This window comes from Myxine glutinosa, chromosome 8 (genome assembly GCF_964187855.1).
Source record: "Myxine glutinosa chromosome 8, kmMyxGlut1.1, whole genome shotgun sequence".
Lineage (NCBI taxonomy): Eukaryota > Metazoa > Chordata > Myxini > Myxiniformes > Myxinidae > Myxine > Myxine glutinosa.
Window position 1 is genome coordinate 112,745,617 of NC_136268.1, and position 25,135 is coordinate 112,770,751.

The 25,135-nt window shown below is 42.5% G+C and overlaps 1 protein-coding gene across 3 annotated transcripts in view; it reads right to left on the reverse strand.

Moving 5' to 3' along the window:
* Positions 1–25,135, reverse strand: part of LOC137432867 (5-hydroxytryptamine receptor 3A-like) — a 102,054-nt gene that overhangs the window by 45,125 nt on the left and 31,794 nt on the right. For 2 of the 3 annotated variants that reach the window (XM_068125131.2, XM_068125132.2), the window contains exons 3-4: positions 20,962–21,006; positions 6,392–6,501 (exon numbers count right to left, since the gene is read on the reverse strand). In XM_068125131.2, the coding sequence (XP_067981232.2) occupies positions 6,392–6,501; positions 20,962–21,006 (155 nt within the window). Of the gene's footprint in view, positions 1–6,391; positions 6,502–9,996; positions 10,034–20,961; positions 21,007–25,135 lie in introns of those variants that run through there. The other variant, XM_078783691.1, reaches the window with a different exon arrangement.

Sequence of the window (25,135 nt, forward strand, 5' to 3'; positions counted from 1 at the left end):
GCACAGGTGGGACGGATAGACAGACAGACGGACAGGAAACCTAAAATCCCCTCTGGTGAAACTGGTAGGGGACAAATAAAAAATAGTTTTGATCCGTGAAGGCCTTGCGTCTACCCTTGTATCTACTCTCATAGCTACCCTTTTATATACACATAAATATATATATATATATATATATATATATATATATATATATATATATATATATAAATATATATATATCTTCTATAATCTTCTATATACTGTATAAAAAAGAAAGTTTTTGTTTGTTTGTCTGCACACGCCAATCTCCTGAACGGTGAAAGATAGGAGGAAACCTCGGAAACAAAAAATGTCGGGACGGGCCCCGGGAAGGTTATAGGCTAGGTGGCGAGGCCGCCTCGGCCGGGCTGGGCCCATTTCGCAATTAAAAGCTGAGCTGAATTATAGTTGTCAATCGTCTACGGCCACGGGTAAAAGCTGAATTCTAGTAGTAAATTCATTCAAAAAGAACCCAGGCTTTGTGGGTGCTTTCGGCTCGTATATATATATACTAGCTTGGCTCGGCTCGCTACGCTCGCCTCACCATGCATCGTTACAGAGGACCAGGCTTGTTTTAGCTGAGGATAATGACAGTACCTGAGTTGCTGTGTTGTCATGATTTACACCAATCATAATACAAACAATTATTTTGCACAAATTTATTTCTAGTGTTTGTGATATTACATTTTTATAAGCAATTCAGGTTGAAGATTTAGGTAAAAAAAACAATTAAAAAAAGAACCCCTTAGCACATACATACGGGGGGGGGGGGGGGCGGGGGGGGGTAGGTGAAGACTGGGACGATTTCACCTCACCACCACGTAATTCAAAACACCTCACCACCACGAAATTCAAAACACCTCACCACCACATAATTCAAAACACCTCACCACCACGAAATTCAAAACACCTCACCACCACATAATTCAAAACACCTCGCCACAACGTAATTCAAAACACCTCACCACTACGTAATTCAAAAAAACACCTCACCACCACATCATTAAAAAAAAACACCTCAGCACCACGTTATTAAAAACACTTCACAACCACGGAGTTAGTAGTTCAGTGACAACACAGACACTGCCCAGATATGCAGATATATCGATAGATGATTGTACCTGAGTTGCTGTTTTGTCATGGTTTACACCAATCATAATACAAACAATTATTTTGCACAAATGTATTTGTCATATAAGTGATATTACATTTCATAAACAATTGAAGTTGAAGACTTAAGTTAAAAAAAAAAAACAAATTCCCCCCCCCCCCCAGAAAAAGAAATTGGGAATTTTTTCAGGAAAAATACCCTTCGGACATACACACGGGAAAGGTAGGTGCATACGAGAACTTTGGTACGGTTTCACAAAAGTTTGAGGGAGTAGTTCAGTGACAAGACAAGACAACACAGACACTGCACACACACACATATATATATATATATATATATATATATATATATATATATATATATATATATATATATATATATATATATATATATACACATATGCATACATACAGTTGTGGGCAAAATTATTGGCACCCTTGCACTTTTTTCAAATAACTCACAATTGACTAAAAATCTAAGAAATTGAAATTTGCAAAAGTATTTGGTCTCCACAATTTTTTATTTCACTGTTAATATTATAGAACCTTTGTTTTTGATTCAGAACTTAATATATCCTTTTAAATCAGAAAATAAAAAGAAATGGCATTGACAAAATTATTGACACCCTAGACTTAATATTTGGTAGCACAGCTTTGGTAGCACTTTGGTATTTGGTGAAACGCTTCCTATAGCTATGATTAAGCATCTTACACCTCTCTACTGGCAGTTTGGCCCACTCTTCTTGTGCAAACTGCTCCACTTCTCCCAGATTTGAAGGTTGCCTTCTCCATGAAAATAATTCCATGCTGAGTGTTGTTCTACATGGGTAAAGGAGCAAATATCCGCACACTTCATACGGAACCATACATGACAGTATCGGGAGTGAGGTCAGTACTGTCCTAATTGAACTTCACTCTTTAACAGATTATGATATAGCGTCAGTGCTTTCTAAGGGAAAGGGAAAACGAAGGCTTTAAATATTTTTCGAAAGAGCCACTGTTTTTGTGAAGCTTTCCAGGGATTAGGTCGCATGCATGAGTACCAGCTGACTGGTAATGGGGGACATTGCATCAACGTCACAGCCATGCACCCAGAAAATGATGCAGCCAAGCAGCCACAGGCTGCATACGAACCATCACTACCACCACCAACCAGAGGGCAAATTTCCAAGTTTCAATCTACCAGTGAAGCCTCGAGCAAAATCCATCAATTCCAACACCTGGACATGGTTGGGAAATGGATGATGGACAACAGGATTGGAGAAGCCTTCCACCAGCTCCATAAAGTGTTTGAGAACGTCGGAATTGCTCCGGCAAATGCAAGCGTACCAACTGTGCAAATGCAACTAAGTGTACTTGTCTTGAAAATAGTATACCTTGCACTGACCTGTGCAAGTGTAATCGAGAAAGTTGCCACAATACTACTGGTCAAATTGATGACTTAGAGGAGGAAAGTTATATAAGTGAGTCCGAATAAGAGATCGAGGCAGATGATGATAATTAGCATAGGATTTTTTTTGTTGTTGATTGTTCACAAGGGTATGCCCAAAAATTATCTGTAAAGTAGAGTCATGACATTTGGCTGTGGCGAAGCCACAAATACATTTATTCTGCTTATTAGCCGAGACATTGTAATGAGACATTGTAACGAGACAGACCGAGCTATCTATAATTCCAGTAATCTCTGTATGTGTGTTTGTTTGTTTGTCTGTGACCGCTGTTTCTCGACAACCACGGGTCCGATATACTTTAAACTTGCCAGGTATATTGCTGGGGACCCGAGGATGTGCCTTTTCAAGGTTTCATATTAATCGGACAATTACTTACCGAGCTATGTCCAAAAAACGATTCAACCAATCAGAGAGCAGCGAGCTATCGCGTGTGCCGAACGTGGCGAACACACTCTGCCTCGGACGGCACATTTGAGAGCGTATTCATTTATTTCACGTTGGCAAACTATGTTGCCGCTATGTTGGCGTTAAACTATGTTTTAAAACTAATTAAAACCATTTCATGTAAATAGAGGGGGGGGGGGGGGGGGGATTGTCACTGTACTCGCAAGCCGTTCGCCGTTCGCTTTGGCGTTGCGAATGGACCAAAACATTTCATGGACCAAACCATTTCATGTAAAGCGTTCGCCGTTCGCTTTGGCGTTGCGAATGGACCAAAACATTTCATGGAAATAGAGGAGGGGGGATTGTCACCGTACTCGCACCCACGTACCCACGTACCCACGTACGGGCATTGCACCCACGTACGGGCATGCCCTAGTTGTATTAAATTTGAGTCTTGCAAACTGATCTCATTAAAATATTAACATCATGCGCGGTTCTGGACTTTCAAGCTTGGTGGTCTAATTCAAAAGTTTTAAAAAGTGACCCCAAAAATCTGTCCACCAAAAATATCTTGAAAAGCAGGGGTGGATGTAAAAAACAGGCACTTATTTTATTTCAATTTGGTTTGTTTGTTTTGAGTTTTTTGGGGGTGAGGGGCTGTAGCTCCCACTCCCCCTGTAGAAACTGCCCCTGTCTTAATTATGTGGATAAACTGAAAAGTTTTCATACTTTAAATTTCCAAAAATTCAAACCAGGGAGGGATGTAGCATTATGGGTATACATTTGTGTATTTTGGGGGGGGAAGGAAATACACGAATTTTCATCCACAGTTTACTTATTAAGGCTTCTTTAGTAACAGCAGTTTATGACTTGTACAGAATTGTAAACTTAGTGACTCGGATATTTCATTTGTGATTTAGACTTGCAAATCGAAGGTAAAATATATGTCATTGCAATTTGTTATTCTGATTAGCACAAGACCGATAGTCTAACAACAGCGTAGCTGGGCTTGGATCTGCTGAGTGGAGGATCTGCTGTCCCCTGTCATGTGACCAGATCCTCAGCTCTGATTGGTGTGGACATTTGTGAGGGACATGCATACATACACCGGATGGATAGACAAACGCTGTTCCAGACGGCATTGCATTATGGCATAGGCCATAAAAACATGGCTGCTGAACCATGTGACCGATGACGTCATCATTTTTTTTTCTCGACCAAACAACGATAACGTTCAAAAAAAATTCATACTGATCGGATTACGCGTTCTACTTGTCAATTTATGACGTCATAATGAAGGCACCGATGACATCATCATTAACCTGTGTTATTATCCATGGGGAGTATTTTACAATGAGCTACCTTTCAACATTTTCAATGGAGCAGTTTCGGAGATATAGAGGTGCAAACTGTTTTGGTTTTTCCAAGATGGCGCCTGTACCACGTGACCTATGACATCAAAATTGTCATTTAAAAATTCTAAAGGAGGAGGTGTTCCTATTGTGAAAATTTCGTGTCAATCAGACCAACAGTTGCAAAGAAAACGAATTTTAAAGGGAACAAACTCGCAAAATGCCGGCGGAAGGGACATGCATCCATACGGACAGACAAACGCTGTTCTCGATGGCATTTTCCTATGGACTACGCAATAAAAAGATGTTTAGGCAACTAGAAGTAAAAAGTGTGGGCCGATACATTTGTTGGCAGAACATGAATATCTTCATCGTGATTGAGTTGGAGGTGAGAAAATTTGAAAAATAAATGGGGCTCATTGGTCTGGGGTTGAATTTCTTATGATTGTGCACGGGAAAAACCCAACTCGCCCCAAATCATGTTGCCCAAACCAAATCTTTGAGGAGCATTACTCCCAGGAATTACACTTTTCCAATGGGGAACAGCCAAAATGTTATGTCCTAAAGATCAATTTGTGATAATTTTATTGACTACCAAAGTGAAGGGCATGAACGAACTCAAAAACCTTACTCGGCCTATGGTCTAGAATCTAGATGGTAGTTACCGTGTGCACGCAAAGCGAAAAGCAGGGTTAAGTAATTGGTTCGGGGTCTGTCTGTCCATCTGTCCATCTTATCAGTTTATGATCGTCAGTTTATGATCGAGGAACAACTTATTGAAATTGAATGTTGACTAGCACTAGCACTACATGTTGACTTTTAAACACAAATTGGAACATGAATAGGAAGACAAGTTTGCCGTTTAACAGTACCTTGGCTCTGAATTTCACCTGACTGCACATACGCAGAGGAGTGAGATAATATTTTTATGGTCTGTTTGCCTGACGCTCAAACAAAATGGAAAATCATTCCAAATAGGAAACTTACTGCTTTTAAGGACGTTATAAGGGACACATACAAAAGGCACAAATAACTAATGTAATGTGTTAGATAGGGTGGTGTAATAGACACTCGGTGCAATGACGGTGAAACCTGGAATTAATTTATTTATATGCTTTTTTTTTCTTTTTTCTTTTTTTCCTTTTTTGAATACAAGATCGAGGCTCGTGTAAGGGCTAACATTAATCACACAAAAAAAAATAACGGACACATAAAACATATAATAAGGGGAGCGGTAGACAAGATGGGGAGAGAGGGGGAAGCACACAAGCACAACATTTGAGCGCAGGGACATCGGGAGATCCATGGGAGGGAGAGGGCTTGAGGGGAGGAGGCGTTGAAAGGGGGGGGGGGGGGGAGAAGTCTAAAACACATGTACACTGCAAGGACTTCCAGGAAAGAAGTTGGTATTTCAAAATTTTAAACCAGTTTAATCATTTATTTAGATTGAATCATATAATTGAACACTGTATAACACAAATCGCCTTCATAATACTTCCAAGAACCATGATAAACTATATATCGATATATAGCATGAGAGGGCATGCATGTGAGAGGGTGCAGTATCTGGGTGAAGAAGAGGCCCTCAATATGGCTATGCACGATAGCGAATGACTCTGCGTTATATGGTGATCAATAAAGCCCCATCTCCTAAACTGTGACTCAATGCTGTCTTATTACAGTGTATAAGGGTGGTTGGTGTATAAGACTGCTTCATTAGTGCCAAACTACCGGATTTTTGAACTATCATTAAAATCATTACTTAATTAAAATTGAAGTGTATACCAGAACACTGCATGGGGTATCGTGTTCTATGAAATCAAAGCCAGGACCAGGCAGTTCGGAGGAATAAAACCGATGAGCTATCCCACTACCTTACATAACCATTTGGGATGCAAGTAGGTATTCCAGGCTTCAATGATTGCAAGATACAGAAACTTGAATACTTATTTTAACAAACACTAGATCCTTAGTTCAGGAATGTCATTGCATGTGGGCAACTTGCATGTTGTTGTTGAAAATTGCATGTTGGCAGATACACAAACAGACAATATTGACAGAAGATTTACATACTGTTCACCGATGATAATGTCAGGAACCCAAATGTCAGCAGCAGGGATGTGCATTTTATGTACTCCGCCATAAGATTCGGGATCCCAAGTCAGTTGCTCATCTGTCCACTGCTGTGGTTATCGAGGTGGAGAAACAAAAGGAAACATGTGCATTGTGCATGCGTTAGAGGTATGGATTTTCATTTGAGTGGGAAGAACGATTTTCAACTCCAACTTGATCTTTCTGTTTCAAAATTTATATTCCGAAAGGTAACGGTAGAGGGCACAGTAATTGAATAAAGTGGACGATTATTGATAAATGATAGTCCTCAACGTAAAGGAAGGGGACACCTTAGCCCCATGAGGTGAGGTTGTAGGTGACCATTGGATGATCTTGCCTTTTGGTTCGAATCAAACTGTAGAGATAGAAGCGTCACTCGCAATGTTTGCAAATAAGTAGGCCTCACATAAACTCAACGAAGTATTAAAGATGTTTCATAACATGCAAAAGCTTCTGGGATTATTCTTGTACTTCCTAGAAACCTGCACAAACTTCCCAGAAACTTCCTCGACACACACATTTATGCCTTGCGCTGCATGTGAGACACCAGGATGACAGTTCATACATGAGTGATGATTTTAACCTGCTGGGAAATCCTGCTAGTCCAGATTGTAATGTGACCTGAGCATAAAGGTTTTAGCCACATTTTTGTCATTCAGTGTAATAGCTTACCAGTATTTCAGATGCACAGTAGCAGATTGTGAGGCAAGGTGGGTGGGAGCACTGTTTAGAACTTTCTGGCACCGTCTAGAACTTTCTGGCACTGTCTAGAACTTTCTGGCACTGTCTAGAACTTTCTGGCACTGTCTAGAACTTTCTGGCACTTTCTAGAACTTTCTGGCCCTGTCTAGAACTTTCTGGCACTTTCTAGAACTTTCTGGCACTGTCTAGAACTTTCTGGCACTGTCTAGAACTTTCTGGCACTGTCTAGAACTTTCTGGCACTGTTTAGGACTTTCTGGCACTGTCTAGAACTTTCTGGCACTGTCCAGAACTTTCTGGCACTGTCTAGAACTTTCTGGCACTGTCTAGAACTTTCTGGCACTGTCTAGAACTTTCTGGCACTGTCTAGAACTTTCTGGCACTGTCTAGAACTTTCTGGCACTGTCTAGAACTTTCTGGCACTGTCTAGAACTTTCTGGCACTGTCTAGAACTTCTTGGCACTGTCTAGAACTTTATGGCACTGTCTATAACTTTCTGGCACTGTCTAGAACTTTCTGGCACTGTCTAGAACTTTCTGGCACTGTCTAGAACTTTCTGGCACTGTCTAGAACTTTCTGGCACTGTCTAGAACTTTCTGGCACTGTCTAGAACTCTCTGGCACTGTCTAGAACTCTCTGGCACTGTCTAGAACTCTCTGGCACTGTCTAGAACTCTCTGGCACTGTCTCGAACTTTCTAGCACTGTCTAGAACTATCTGGCACTGTCTAGAACTTTCTGGTCCTGTCTAGAACTTTCTGGCCCTGTCTAGAACTTTATGGCACTGTCTAGAACTTTCTGGCACTGTCTAGAACTTTCTCTGGGAGTGTATACAAGATGCTCAGCTGCCAAGCATCAATTTTCACGGACACAATTGAATATACGTATATGAAGCAAGTACAAAAAGTTTTAATTAAAACAAAAGCCGCGTCGATGTTACACAATGCCTAGATGCAGCTGTGCCTATAACGTCGATGTTATAGGCACAGGACATTCCTATTGATTCGATTACTTGATGTTATTTTTGTGCAAAGTGAAAATATATCTCGGCAATTTCCCGTGTGTGGCGACGAATATTTAATATATCTCGGCATTTTCCCGTCTGTTATTTCAGGCGGTGTATGACTGACCATGCCGCGATTTAAAAAAATATATATCTCGGCAATTTCCCGTGTGTGGCGACACGTGAACGAAGCTATGCTCCTCTCTCCACATTATTGTGACGACGTATAAATTAAATATTTCATCGTGACGATTGTCATCAAATGGACGAATTTTTAATATATCTCGGCATTTTCCCGTCTGTTATTTCAGGCGGTGTATGACTGACCAGGCCGCGATTTAAAAAATATATATCTCGGCAATTTCCCGTATGTGGCGACACGTGAACGAAGCTATGCTCCTCTCTCCACATTATTGTGACGACGTATAAATTAAATATTTCATCGTGACGATTGTCATCAAATGGACGAATTTTTAATATATCTCGGCATTTTCCCGTCTATTATTTCGGGCGGTGTATGACTGACCATGCCGCGATTTAAACAAAATATATATATCTCGGCATTTTCCCATCTGTTATTTCGGGCGGTGTATGACTGACCATGCCGCGATTTAAAAAATATATATCTCAATGGACTTGAAGTTACAGGCCTTTGAGAATTGATTTCGTTCTATAAAGGGCAACTTTCATCGGATTTTCTTCCCGTTTTTTTTCAACCGAGTCTAAAACTATGTTAGCGACTGTGAAAAATGAAATGATATATCGAATTTGATTTGAAATAAAACTGTGTGAGAGGAAGACACCATGGGCCTACAAAACAGGCCTCAAAGCTATGCGAGTTAATAAAATGGTGGATATTTGTTTATATGAAGCCTCTCCCAGAATGAGTGGAGCTATGGTTCCCAGAATAGGTGGAGCTATGGTTCCCAGAATGGGTGGAGCTATGGTTCCCAGAATGGGTGGAGCTATGGTTCCCAGAATGGGTGGAGCTATGGTTCCCAGAATGGGTGGAGCTTTGAGGTTTTGTCTTCTCTGCAAGAACAAGAAGAAGAAGAACAAGAAGAACAACAACAACAGCAGAGGGCACTCTATGACCAGCGTCTGCGACACGGCTAAAAAGGGACTTTTGTTGTGTTACCTTGTTCGCCAGCACATTTCAGTTCTACTTATCTTTCTTGGTTCACTTAACGTGTGTTTTACAATTTCACGAAAATTGAGAAAAAACAAGTACATCCACGATAGATGACAACCAAGAAATAACAAGGAACGTTGGTGAATGAGAAGGTCATTCAGCCCATCAATCATCCACACACAAGCTACGTACAAGTCATCCCAATATCAAAGTACCCCTCTGTCTCCAATGCTTCTGGGTACCTATCTAATTCCAACCTAACCTGTTTACTCTTTCTACCACAACTACCTTTTCAAGGAACCATTCCATCCATGTATTAACTACTTTGAGTGAAAGACCCTTGCCTTACTGTCCTTATTGTCCTAGTCTCCTCTTTTTTTTTTTTACTCTCAGGTGATGGCTGCTGGTCCTGTCGCTGTCTATGCTGCAGAAAAACTCTTCTGCACTTATTTTATCTTGACCTTTCATTATCCTAAACATCTCTATCATATCCCTTCGTAACCACGTCCTTTCTAATGTCTAAAGTCCTGTCTTTTTCAGTCGCGCGCCATACCTTAGTCTAGCCACACCCGGAGTCAATCCAGTAGCCCGACGCTGAACCATCACTGTGGCAGCTCTGTCCTTTCTGAGTTGTGGTGACCAAAACTGTACAAAATATTACAGATTAGGCCGCAATAAATTCCTACACAACCTTAAACCCTGATAGCTTTACCTAACAGGGTTTAGGCACACCTGCATAGGAAGCACACACAGCATTGGGCACACCTTGCACTGTACTGTCTGCTTATCTCCCATATCTATTCCCACCCACCTCCTAATGTGCCATAATGCTCCAAGACTGCCCCCTGCATTATGTAGTCCCTATTTTCATTATTATCACCACACCTGAATCTAGAATAATTGCAAGTGAGGAACTGCCAAACGTTAAAAAACGGAGGATAAAACGCCAGGAGGAAGGACTAGAAGAAAACTGAAGAAGACTTGTTGAATAATTTGACATAATATGGAAGAAGACAATTGAAATTTAGAATACTCACGTTCTATTGCATAAAAAACGTTTTAGTTTTGCTTTACAACTATTACAATGATTCTGTTATCATTCTTCTGCTGTACAATGACAATGCCAATGACAATGACAATCACAATGACAAGGCCAATAAGAATGACAATGCCAATGAAAATGCCAATGCTATTAACAATGCCAATGACAATGCCAATGCTATTAACAATGCCAATGCAAATGACAATGCCAATAACAATGCCAATAACAATGCCAATAACAATGCCAATGCTATTAACAATGCCAATGCAAATGACAATGCCAATAACAATGCCAATGCTATTAACAATGCCAATGCAAATGCCAATGCCAATAACAATGCCAATAACAATGCCAATAACAATGCCAATAACAATGCCAATGCTATTAACAATGCCAATGCAAATGACAATGCCAATAACAATGCCAATAACAATGCCAATAACAATGCCAATGCAAATGCCAATGCTAATGCCAATGCTATTTACAATGCCAATGACAAAGACAATGCCAATAACAATGCCAATAACAATGTCAATGCCAATAACAATGCCAATACCAATGACAAGGCAAATAACAACACCAATGCCAATGACAAAGACAATGCCAATAACAATGTCAATGTCAATAACAATGTCAATGTCAATAACAATGTCAATCCCAATAACAATGCCAATAACAATGACAATGCCAACAATGCCAATGCTATTAACAATGCCAATGACAATGCCAATAACAATGCCAATGACAATGCCAATGCTATTAACAATGCCAATGCAAATGACAATGCCAATAACAATGCCAATGCTATTAACAATGCCAATGCAAATGCCAATGCCAATAACAATGCCAATAACAATGCAAATGCCAATGCTATTAACAATGCCAATAACAATGCCAATAACAATGTCAATGCCAATAACAATGCCAATACCAATGACAAGGCAAATAACAACACCAATGCCAATGACAAAGACAATGCCAATAACAATGTCAATGCTATTAACAATGCCAATGCTTCATTCTTCATTGCTGACTTCATTGATATTCTTAATTGCTTTAACCTCACTCAACATGTCAACTTTCCCACCCATATCCGTGGTCACATTCTGGACCTTGTCTGTTCTATTGGACTAAATCTACACCATCTCTCTGGCTCTGACCTCACCCTCTCCGATCACTTAGCCATCACTATGACCATCAACATTCCCACCCCAGCACCAAGGCAAAAACGCATAATCAACTTCCGTAAGCTAAACTCTCTTTCACCGACCTCATTCTCATCTTCCCTCTCCGGAAAAATGTACACCTCTCCCTTCGTTGATTTGCACAGCCCCTCTGACCTCACTGACTACTACAACCACACTCTCTCCTCCTGCCTCGACCAGCTTGCGCCTATAAAAACCAAAACAGTTTCCTTCACCCATTCTGCTCCCTGGTTTACCCCTGAACTCCGCCTGATGAAAACCCGTGCCCGCCAACTTGAAAGACTCCGTAATAAAACAGGTCTCACAATCCACTCCCAAGCCTACAAAGACCACTTGCAGCACTACAAAGATGCCCTCTCCCATGCCCGCTCCACCTACTACTCTCAAATAATCCACTCTGGCTCCAGAAACCCAAAAGCACTTTTCTCCACAATAAACAAACTCCTCAGCCCCCTGGATACCACCACCCAGTCATTCACAGTCGACAACTGCATTTCTTTCCTTTCATTCTTCCAAAGCAAGATAGACAACATCTACAGCAGCTAAACCACCACCGCACCTGCTCCCCCTCAAACCATCTGCCCCCCCCTTATCCTGCCAACCCCTATCTCAGTTTTCCCCAGTCTCCCCTACTGACCTCTCTGAACTCCTCACAGGAATGAAAATTGCCACCTGCACTCTGGACCCCATCCCCTCCAGCTTTGTTAAGGCTTGCCTTCCTGCTCTCTCTCCACTTATCACTGCAACGATAAACTCCTCCCTGTCTACTGGCATCGTCCCACCATCCCTCAAAATCGCTGCTGTCACCCCCATTCTGAAAAAACCTGGACTCAACTCTGACACCCCAAACAACTTCAGACCCATCTCCAACCTACCCTTTCTGTCAAAAGTTTTGGAACGCGCTGTAGCCACTCAAATCAAACATCACCTCTCTGCCAATAACCTGTATGAAACATTCCAATTCGGATTCCACCTCAACCACAGTACTGAAACTGCACTCCTCAAAATCACCAACGACCTTCTCCTTTCCTCCGAAGCTGGTAACCTCAACATTCTCATCCTTCTCGACCTCAGCGCCGCCTTTGACACCATCAATCACATCATCCTCCTTACCCGACTTGAAACCACCTTTAACATCACTGGCACTGCCCTTTCTTGGATCAAATCATACCTCTCCGACAGACGCCAGTTCATCTCCATCAATAACTGCAAATACCCCACCGCCCCCCTCCCCCAAGGTGTCCCCCAAGGTTCAGTTCTCGGTCCCCGCCTCTTCATCCTGTACCTGTTCCCCCTTGGTCACTTAATCTGTCGTCATGGTCTCCAATTCCACTGCTTTGCCGATGACATCCAGCTTTTCATTTCCGCCAAGTCAATTTCCACCGTCACCCACTCTATCCTGACAAACTGCATCACTGAAATAAAATCCTGGCTTCAAATCAACTTCCTCAAACTAAACTGTGATAAATCCGAAATAATCATTATTGGACGAAAAACGCTCACCAAATCCACCCACAACTTCACCCTCAACATCGACGGTATCCCAGTATCCACCTCCCCTCACATCCGGAATCTTGGCATCATCTTTGACCAAACACTCTCCTTCGACAAACACACTAAACAGATCACCAAGACAGCCTTCTTTCATCTGAAAAACATCGCCCGTCTCCGTCCATCCCTCTCGTCCACAGCTGCAGAAACCCTCATCCACGCCTTCATCACTTCCCGTCTGGACTACTGCAACGGCCTCCTCTATGGTTCACCATCAAATATCATCAATAAACTTCAATATATTCAGAACTCCACTGCCCGTCTACTCATCCACTCCTGGGCCCGGGACCACATCACCCCCGTCCTTCACAAGCTCCACTGGCTCCCCATCTCCCAGAGAATCCAGTACAAAATCCTCCTCCTGACCTACAAAGCCCTCCATAACCTGGCCCCATCCTACCTGACTGACCTCCTCCCCAGACACACTCCCACCCGCACCCTCCGCTCTGCTGCTGCCAACCTCCTGTCCTCCCCCCCCATCCGGACCAAACTCAGATCCTGGGGGGACAGGGCCTTCTCCATCGCTGCTCCCACACTCTGGAACTCACTACCTCAAACCATCAGAGACTCCTCCTCTCTCACCACATTCAAATCATCACTCAAGACCCACCTGTTCAACACCGCATTCAACCCCTGACCATCTCTTCTCCTTCTCCTTCCTTTCTGTTTGGTTATTTAACTTATGTATTTTTGTCTTTTTTGTCTTTGTTTTACGTACTATGTCAAAGCGTCTTTGGGTTTCTTGAAAAGCGCTATACAAAATAAATGTATTATTATTATTATTATTATTAATGTCAATGTCAATGTCAATGCTATTAACAATGCCAATGCAAATGACAATGCCAATAACAATGCCAATGCTATTAACAATGCCAATGCAAATGCCAATGCTATTAACAATGCCAATGACAAAGACAATGCCAATAACAATGCCAATGCCAATGCCAATAACAATGCCAATACCAATGACAAGGAAAATAACAACACCAATGCCAATGACAAAGACAATGCCAATAACAATGTCAATGTCAATGTCAATGCTATTAACAATGCCAATGCAAATGACAATGCCAATAACAATGCCAATGCTATTAACAATGCCAATGCCAATGCAAATGACAATGCCAATAACAATGCTATTAACAATGCCAATGCAAATGACAATGCCAATAACAATGCCAATGCAAATGCCAATGCTATTAACAATGCCAATGACAAAGACAATGCCAATAACAATGCCAATAACAATGTCAATGTCAATAACAATGCCAATACCAATGACAAGGCAAATAACAACACCAATGCCAATGACAAAGACAATGCCAATAACAATGTCAATCCCAATAACAATGCCAATGCCAATAACAATGGCAATGCCAACAACAATGCCAATAACAATGCCAATAACAAGAACAATGACAATGCCAATAACAATGTCAATAACAATGCCAATAACAATGACAATAACAATGCCAATGCCAATGCTATTAACAATGCCAATGACAAAGACAAGCCAATACCTGCCAATAACAATGCCAATGCCAAATAACAATGACAATGGCAATAAAAATGCCAATGCCAATGCTATTAACAATGCCAATGCCAATGACAAAGACAATGCCAATAACAATGCCAGTGCCAATAACAATGACAAGGCCAATAACAACGCCAATGACAATAACAATACCAATAACAATGCCAATGCCAAAGACAATGCCAATAACAAAGACAATGCCAATAACAATGCCAATGCCAATAAGAATGCCAATGCCAATAACAATGCCAATGCCAATAAAAATGCCAATGCCAATGCTATTAACAATGCCAATGCCAATGACAAAGACAATGCCAATAACAATGCCAATAACAATGCCAATAACAATGACAAGGCCAATAACAACGCCAATGCCAATGTCAAAGACAATGCCAATAACAATACCAATAACAATGCCAATGCCAAAGACAATGCCAATAACAAAGACAATGCCAATAACAATGCCAATGCCAATAAAAATGCCAATAACAATGACAAGGCCAATAACAACGCCAATGCCAATGTCAAAGACAAAGACAATGCCAATAAAAATGCCAATGCCAATGCTATTAAGAATGCCAATGACAAAGACAATGCCAATAACAATGACATTGCCAAAAACAATGACAATGACAATAACAATGACAATAACAATGCCAATGACAATGGCCCCTTTCTTCAATTATCTATAAGGCCCATTGGAGGAGTACACATGTGCATTGTGTGGGACAACGACATTAGTAGAATCATAAATGTGAGTGTACTTTTCCATCACTTAAAAGTGTACATGTGGTCAAATGAACACAGTACTGTACAGTAGCCTATATGGGATTTAGTATACATGTGGTCAAATGAACACAGTACTGTACAGTAGCCTATATGGGATTTAGTATACATGTGGTCAAATGAACACAGTACTGTACAGTAGCCTATATGGGGTTTAGTATACATGTGGTCAAATAAACACAGTACTGTACAGTAGCCTATATGGGATTTGAACCTGTGATTCCAAAATCCTGAGCTCTGTGCTCAGGTAAGAACAGTAAGGAAGCCACAAGGCTTTATCTAAACGATGTTCTCCATAACATCTTCTCCTGTGTGTTTATTTTGTGAGAAACTCGTCCTTTTGATGTGACATTGAATGAAATATTATAAACCTGCGCAGGTAGGGTTCAAAGCATCAAGTAAAAGTATTTGGTCGAAATAGCCAGAGGGTGGATTTTTTTTTTAATGTAATAAAAGATTCTGTCCTAACAGGCACGGGGAGTGTAAGGTGAGAAACTGGGCCAGGTGGGTAAGAGCAACACGTTCGTTGTATGAAGAGTTGCAGACAAAGTACTAACACCTGGTAAATGGTCGTGAGGTTTACCCCGAGGGCTACATCTTGCCATCCCTCCAGACGTGGTGCGAGGTCCTTGCTTGCGAATATCAAAACTTGTCAGGAATGGGACACCTGAGTCCCGCCAGGTGAACTTAGTGCGGACTTTGAAGTGGCTTTGCAGAACTTCAGAGTGCGGCGGAGTTCAAAGAAATCAAGAACAGAGCTTTATGCCAGGCTTTTATCCCCCTGTCCGGGGTTATAGGGCTGATCAATTATTGATCATCGAAATGCCTTTTCAATCGCGACAATCGGCCTTGATGTGCTGAGACTTTGACATTTGGTTTGACCTGTGTCCGCAGAATTGGATCAAGGTGCTGCATGGGGAGGGTGATGCACCATGGAGCACGCTGCCCTCCTCGGGGGAGGGGGACCTTGCGTCTCGTATCAATATTCAAAATATCTTATGGATGTTAAAGATGGCTTTTCTACAAAAACAGAAGTTGTACTTTTATTGCAAATATCTTTCGAATTAGAGTACTGATAGGATTTCAAGAATGAATTGTGCTCAGCCAGGAATGGCCTGTTTGGCGTTCCCATCTGAGCACCAAGCTCATTCTGCTTGGCGATGCCAGGTTCAAATCCGGCATACTGTTTATTTTCCAATTGGCTCGATTACTCTAATTCTCCTTGTCCGACTTGTAATATATGTACATTCTATATTAAGCTATCACCCCTCCATGAGCCCCACTGTGTATTAAACATAATAATTATTTAATGGTTTCACCAAACATTAGAACCCAACAGCAAAAGGAACTAAATATAACCCCCCCGCCCCCTTTGCATACGTAATAAATAGATGGCCCCTAATAATGTAAAGTCAACCATGTGAAAAAATCCCAACTTCGTTTTGTTTCCTTATCTCTGACAATCTACAATATAAGAGAGATGTTGGTCTGTGTCGCCATTTTTCTCGGGAATGTCGGAACGGATCGTCGTCAAACTTTCAGAGGTTCATCAGTTAGTGCCTGGGCGTGTTTTAGGCCAAAAAAAAAAAAAAAACATTATGAAAAAAAAAGATCGGTTTTTTGGTGTTAAAAAAAAAAACCGCTCGATAGTGTCTGAGCCTTTTAAAATTAATGACAGTTATATACAAAGATAGATTCGCATAAATAAATACAAAACAATCTCCAGACATTTGAACACAAATAAATTCAACAATTCCGGCAGTGTACAAAGTTGGTAGTAAGGTTTCTTCTCCTTCCTGATCGGCATCACCCTTAACTCAGAAACGTGATGAACGGCACATTCACCAGCATATATTCAACGAAAAGGTGATGAACCCCCCCCCCCTTCCACTCCCCCCACTCCCTTCCTCACCCCCTCCCTCTCCTGCCTCCTCCCCCCTCCCATACCGCTAGGTATTCCTGCTGGTATTGATATAAAATGAAATCTATATATAATTGAGCAAGCGTTTCTATGTATGTATGTACACTGTACAGTCACATGAAAAAGTAAGTACACCCCATGTAAAGTTTGGACTTTTTCAACATATTTCAACGTACAGCTATTTGATCTTCATTTCAACAATATTTATAGATAAAGGTGATAAAATATAACAAATATCATGAAACATTTACATTTTGTAATCCATTGTATAATTTAAATAAACATTAATGCAAATTTCGCATGTGGAAAAAGTAAGTACACCCCTACATTTATCACTACTTCAAATACCTAAAATTAGAATCAGGTGCACCAGCTCAGGTGCAAATGATTAGAACATCATTAGAGAGGATCTTGGAGGAACCTGTCTTATTTAAACCTCAGACATTTAGTTTGGTTTGCTCTTTGTTGTTGAAGTGTGCAGCATCACCATGCCTAGATCAAAAGAGCTCTCTGAGGCCTTCAGAACGAAGGTTATAGATGCCTACGAGTCTGGGAAGGGATTTAAAAAGATCTCCAAACAATTTGAAATCAATCATTCGACTGTCCGGAAGATCATCTACAAGTGGAGAAGATTCCAAAGAACTGCCAACTTGTTCAGGCCAGGTCACCCCAGCAAGCTCAGCCCGAGAGCAGACCACAAGATGCTGAAAGAGGTCTCTAAGAACCCCAGAATGTCATCACGGGACCTACAGGTAGCTCTTGCTACTGTTGATGTCAAAGTGCACGAGTCTACCATTAGAAAGAGGCTGCACAAATTTGATCTACATGGGAGGTGTGCCAGGAGGAAACCTTTGCTGTCCAGAAAGAGCATCAGGGCAAGACTAAAGTTTGCCAATGAACACCCAGGCAAAGACCAGCACTTCTGGAACAATGTGCTCTGGACAGATGAGTCAAAGGTAGAGCTATTTGGCCACAGTACCAGAAGACATGTTTGGCAAAAACCAAAGACCGCATTTGACCACAAGAACCTGATACCAATTGTAAAGCATGGTGGTGGAAATATTATGGTTTGGGGCAGCTTTGCTGCATCAGGGCCTGGGCAGCTCACCATCATAGAATCCACTATGAATTCTTCATTGTACCAGAGGGTGCTTGAGGATAATGTGAGGCCATCTGTCGGAGAGGTGAAGCTCAACCGAAGGTGGACCTTGCAACATGACAATGACCCTAAACATACCAGTAAATCCACCAAGGAATGGCTGAAAAGAAAGAAATGGAGGGTTCTGGAATGGCCAAGTCAAAGCCCGGTTCTAAATCCCATCGAGATGTTGTGGGGGGATTTGAAACGAGCTGTGCTTGCAATAAACCCCTCAAACATCGCACAGCTGAAAGAATTCTGCATGGAGGAGTGGGAAAAAAAATTATCCCAGTTGATGTCAGAAACTGGTAGACAGTTATGAGAAACGCCTACTTGAGGTTGTTTCTGCCAAAGGGCGCAATACCACCTATTAGAGCCAAGGGTGTACTTACTTTTTCCACATGCGAAATTTGCATTTATGTTTATTTAAATTATACAATGGATTACAAAATGTAAATGTTTCATGATATTTGTTATATTATATCACCTTTATCTTTCAATATTGTTGAAATGAAGATCAAATAGCTGTATGTTGAAATATGTTGAAAAAGTCAAAACTTTACATGGGGTGTACTTACTTTTTCACGTGACTGTATGTATGTATGTCCGCCCTTCACCCATTGGTTGGACAGGTGGTTTGACACCATCCACAACTGTAACCTGAAATACTTAACCCAAAGTACCCAAAAGACCCCCTCCCCTCCCAAATATGGATATTGTTAGCTCGGGTGACGGTTGATGTTTTTTTTTTTTCTGGAAAATTGAGATGCCTCAAAAAGCAAGGCCACCTAAGTTGAATGGAATTCATCAAGAGCAATATTACCACAGGAAATCAGCTTGAAATCTAAGTCAAAGCAGTTGTGTCAGCAAAGCAGTTGTCAGGGCGGGTATTCTGCGAGTACAAATAAAAAAATTATAGTTTATATTTTTCCATCTTTAGTGCCCTGAGCCCTCCTGACCCCTAAAATCCCTACTAGCCCGACCCTGCGCAGCAGGAGATGGGATTTTGCAATATTTTATGTGCCAATCACTTATGTGCCAAACTTTTTTTGCCATTTGAGCTATTGTCATCAAATTTACAACAAAGCTTTATTTTGAACATACTGAGAAGGCAAACTAATAATTTTGGCAAAAGGTCAAATGGTTAAAGGTCAGCATCACATAAAAGCATCAATTTTCATCCAATTGACCTGAAATTTCAATTTACCATTTGAGTTTTGTCATCAAATTTTTCACAAAGCCTCAAGAGAATATGGAGAAGGCAAATTAATAATTTGGTCAAAAGGTCAAAGGTCAGCAGCACATAAAGTCATCAATTTTCATCCGATTGACCTGAAATTTTAAGAATTTGCATATTGGGTCAGAATTGGTTCACCAATCAAAAGCTAAAAAACAACAACAACAACAACAACATGCATTTTAAGGCCATTTTCCCTGCTAGCATGGGGGCTAGCCTTGCGGTCCCCATGACGATCCTCTCCATTTTGCCCTATTTTCTGCATCTCTCCTTGTTAACCCCCTTGCTCGCATTTCTTCTTCGACCATCTTCAGCCAAGTCTTTCTCGGTCTTCCCCGTCCTCTACTTCCTTCTACATTCATTTTCATCACTCTTCTCAACCAGTCACTTTCATCCTTCCTCAACACATGACCAAACCATCTCAACCTGTTCCTCTTCACAGCATCAATCACATCAATCATTTTCGTTATTTTGAGCACACGGAAGAAGAAGAAGACGACGTCTATCTGAATACAAACGGACGCGGTTGGGCTTTGCATTTTCAGATGCTTTGTGTCGTTTCTTATTTGTTTTAAAGCATACCAGAATTATTAAATTGCAATTAAAACAGATTAATTTTGTTATTAATTTTTAGGGGCAGTGGTTACAGTTGAACAAAAGAAAGGGAATTAAGAAGAACACCACTCCATTTGCCTCTTCAGATGCATATGTCTGCCGAAACAGTTTCTTGGCTATTGGGCACAATCTTGGACGGGTCGCCACTCCGACGCAGGATACTCGAAAAGGTCATTCATCCCAATAAGCTGGTACTCATTTTGCTAACCTTGGAAGGATGTCATGCTGAGTCAACCCACCTGGTGTTAATTCAACGGCTGACAGGGGATGGAACTCAGGACCTTGCGATCTTAAGCCAGCCACCTTAACCATTAAGCCAACACCAGGCTTTTTTTTGCAAGGGAATGGATGGACAGGAAAAGTGGAGAGAGAGAGGATGGGAGGCAACACAAGACCATGCAAGTAAGAGGGTTGGGTTTGGTAGGGTTATTGGAGGTAGAAAAGATCATGGGGAGTGATGGGGGATGGCATGAGATGGTGGTACACACACTGTTTGAAACCCTGGAAGGGAAGAACAATGTTTGAACAGACTTTGGAAAGCAGTTTCACCAACGGGACAAGAGAGGAACAAGAGAGCAGTCACACTGGATTAATGGAGTTAAACCAGGAGAGTGTTACCAATTATTATGTTTTAATGAAAAAGGGTATACGTTGTTCTTATTGCTCACCATGGTATATGACATGTGTATGCTGAAGAATTGTTCCTTTTCACTCTGAAACAAACGAACAAACAATCATTTTAAAACTTTTTTTTTTTTTTTTTTTTGTATACAAGATCGAGGCTCGTGAAAGAGCGAACATTGATCACACAGAAAGACAAACCGACACATAAAACATATAACATCGGGAGCGGTAGACAAGATGGGGAGAGAGGGGGAAGGACACAAACACAACATTTGAGAGCAGGGACCGAGAGACATGGAGACATCGAGAGATCTGAGAGAGGGCGAGGGCTTTGGGGGGGGGGGGCATGGGAAGGGGGCGGTGGTAGAGGTATAAAACATATGGACACTGCCAGGACTTCCAGGAAAGAAGTTGGAATTTCAAACAAGGTGGATCTGGGGTGAATTAGCGGGGGTAGAAAAGATCAAGGTTTTGGATGGGGGAAGATAAGAGATGGTGGTGAACAGCTGTTTTAAAGACCTGGAGGGAGGAGTGGGATTGAAGGGAGTGAGGGAGTTTGTTCCAGAGGCGGGAGAAAAGAGGAATGAAAGAGTGAAGGTGAGCAGAGAGCCGAGATTTCGGCAGTTTAACCATCAGAGGGTTGCTGGCAGATCTTGTGCGACCTGTAGGAATATTTGGGGGACAGAGCACAGAGAGAGCTGGGGGTGCAAGGCCGGAGAGGAGTCGGTAGAAGACAGAAAGACCACCTACCTGCCTGCGGTGAGTGAGTGAAAGGCCCTCAGAGATAGCTTCATCGCGGGAGATTCCAATAATTCTGAAAGCTTTGGTTTCAACAGCGTGAAGCCGAGCTAGGTGTGAGGCAGGAGCACCGGCCCATAGGGGAGAACAGTATTCCATTGAGCTGCGGATGAAAGCCTTGTATGTGGTGAGGAGCTCAGGTGTGCCGAGGAAGGACTTCGCACGACGGAGGATGCCCAGTCGGCGACTGGCTTTGGAGGCCAGCTTGGAAATGTGGTTTTCCCAAGAAAGATCATGGCAGATAGTGAGACCCAAAATCTTGAGCGACAGAACTTCTTGGAGAGGATTGTTGAGAAAGTAGATGGGAGGGTTGTCCAGTCGATCTTTTCGGAGAGACATAGTAAGAGTGTGAGATTTGTCAGGATTGAAAGACATGTTCCACTTGTTTGACCAGTCTGTGATTTTGTCCAGGTCTTCAGAGAGTGAGGAGGCAGCAGACTGCCGATCTGAGGGAAGAGGAATGGAGCGGCAGAGAGTGGAGTCATCAGCAAAGAGATAGAGAGGATTTTCGAGAGAGTCAGAGAGATCATTGATGAAGACCAGAAAAAGCACGGGGCCCAGAACACTGCCTTGGGGAACTCCAGCCTGAACAGGAAGAGGAGATGAGAGAAACCCATTCAGGGCCACACGTTGACGACGACTAGAGAGGAAGTCCGCCAGCCATGCGTGGAGATTTCCATGGATACCAAAGGAGGAGAGTTTGGTGAGCAGAGTGGGGTGCCAGACCGTGTCGAAGGCACGTGATATGTCGAGGGAGACAGCTCTAATTTCCTGTTTGGCATTGAGGACCTCCATCCATTGTTGAGACAGCAGAAGCAGCATGTCCAGAGTAGAGTGACCTGGTCTGAAACCAAATTGATGATCAGAGATCAAGCCATTGGAGAAGAGGAAAGATTTCATATCCGAAGCAATGATGGATTCCATGACTTTGCTGATATTTGGGAGAAGGCTGATTGGTCTGTAGTTGCTAGGATCTGTTTTTGCACCTTTTTTGTGCAAAGCGGTGATGTTGGCTGATTTCCAAGCAGATGGCAGTTGACCTTGGGCAAAAGAGAGGGTGAAGAGAACAGAGAGAGGGTGAGATAGAGCAGCAGAGCAGGATTTTAGGACCCGTGGGCTGATGCCGTCGGGTCCAGTTGCAGAATCAGAGTCGAGGGTTGACAGAAACTTTTCCACCTTGTCAGGAGGAAAGGACACGGAGTCCAGGAGCAGCAGGGTACGACTGGGTATGGTGGGTACAGAGAGGGATGGGTTTGGGACACAAGATTTAGAGGCAAACACAGAGTTGAGGCATTCAGCTTTTTCACGTGCGGAGTCAGCTGTGTAGCCATTTGAGGTAAGGGAGGGGATGGAGGGGGAACAAACACCAGAAACGGATTTGACCAGACGCCACCAGGATTTGGAAGAGGGAGACAGATAAGAGAGTTCGGTCTTGAGAACGGAGAGATATTGTTTCCTGGCTCTCCTGAGGGTGGACACACACTTGTTTCGGGCTTTGTGAAAGGAAATGAGATTTCCTTCCGTTGGATTTGCTTTCCAGGAGACGAAGGCAAGTTGTTTCTGGGCAACAGCCTCACCACAAGATTCCGTGTACCATGGACGGGAGGAAGGGTATGACAACTGAAGACGAGATGGGATAAATCTGTGCATGAGAGAGAGCAATTTACTTTGGAAGAATTCCCAGGATGAGTTGATGTCAGAGGTGGTAGAGATGGGAGACCAGTCCAGATGATTGATGGCTGCTTGAAGACCGTGCCAGTTGGCCTGAGTGAAATGCCAGACTCGTCGACGCTGAGCAGGCTCCCTGAGGATGGTCAGAGAGATGTCCACTTTAACAAGGACATGATCAGATGATCCGATCGGAGCAGAAGAAGAGCAGCAGACATTTTCAGGGAAGTTAGTCATAACCAAGTCCAGAAGAGAAGATGTTCCGTTGATTGAGATCCGGGTCGGGAAATTGACAGATTGTGTCAGTCCCAGTGAGTCGCAGAAGTCCTTTGCTGAAGAGCCATGGCTGGTGAGAGAGGTACCCACACCCAGCCAACTGGCATGGTGACAATTGAAATCACCACATATGAGGAAGAGAGAGTTGGGATGAGTAGATAGAAGTTGGTCCATATCATCAGACAGCGAGATGTAGATGGAGTCATCACTGTTTGGTGGACGGTACAACACACATATGAACAAGAGGTGGGAGCGAAGGGGAAGCCGTAGCCAGAGGTATTCCTGGGGGTGAGGTGGAGAGAGTGCAGTGCAGGGCGAGTGAGGAAGAGAGTTTTTGATAAAGATAGCAACCCCGCCTCCAGGACGAGGCTCAGGTCTATCATACCGGAGGAGGGAGTAGCCCGGGAGAGATACTATGGAATCAGAGACATCATAAAGGAGGAAAGTTTCTGTTAAGCAGATCACGTCTGGTTTGACAGAAGCAACCTGTATGGAGAGATCAGTTAAGTTTGAACGAAGGCCCCGGATGTTTGAGGTCCATACCGTTAATGAAGAGGAAGGGGGAGCATCAGATACAGAACAGGGGGGAGGAGGGGTAGGGTAAGATGTGGAAGAGGTGGAAGAGATAGGGAGAGCTGTTGAAGGTGTGTCAGAGATTTCAGAATAGCTCGGAGAAAGGGAAGGATGGGGCGGACAAAAGGTTTGATGGTGATTGGGTGAGCCACAATGAGGTGTTATTTGAGGAGGGGGAAGAGCGAGGCAGAAGGTTGGGGGAGATGGAGGTGAGAGTTTGAAGGGGGAAGAAGCGGGGAGGACGCTTTGAGGAGGGGGAGTGAGAGGGGGGAAATTGAGAAGCAATGAGGGTGGGGAGATTTGAAGGGGAGGGGTGAGGGGGGAGTTTGGGAGGGAAGGGACAAGGGGAGGGATTTGAAAGGGATGGGATATGGGGGAGATTTGGAGGGGAGGGGTGAGGCAGGAGTCTAGGAGGGGAGGGGCGAGGGGGCGTCTTGGCGGGGAGGGGTGAGGGGGTAGTTTAGGAGGGAGGGGGCAAGGGGGGAGATTTGAAAGGGATGGGTGATGGGGAAGATTTGGAGGGGAGGGGTGATGGGGAAGATTTGGAGGGGAGGGGTTATGGGGAAGATTTGGAGGGGAGGGGTGAGATTGGATTTTTGAAAGTGTACGATTTATGGGAAACGAACATTTATTGCAAAATGAGTTTCTTGTGACCTTCGAGTTAAAAATACGTTTTATAAGTTAAAAATAAAAATAAGTTACGTATAAATACGTTAAAATACGTTAAATACGTTACGTTAAATAACGTTAAATACGTTACGTTACATTAAATTAATACGTTAAAATAAAAATAAGTTAAAAATAAGTTAAAAATAAAAATACGTAATTCACAGCACAAGTTTTGACTCATTTGATCATTATTATTCAGTACGTATTTTATTTTTGACTTATTTGATCAATATT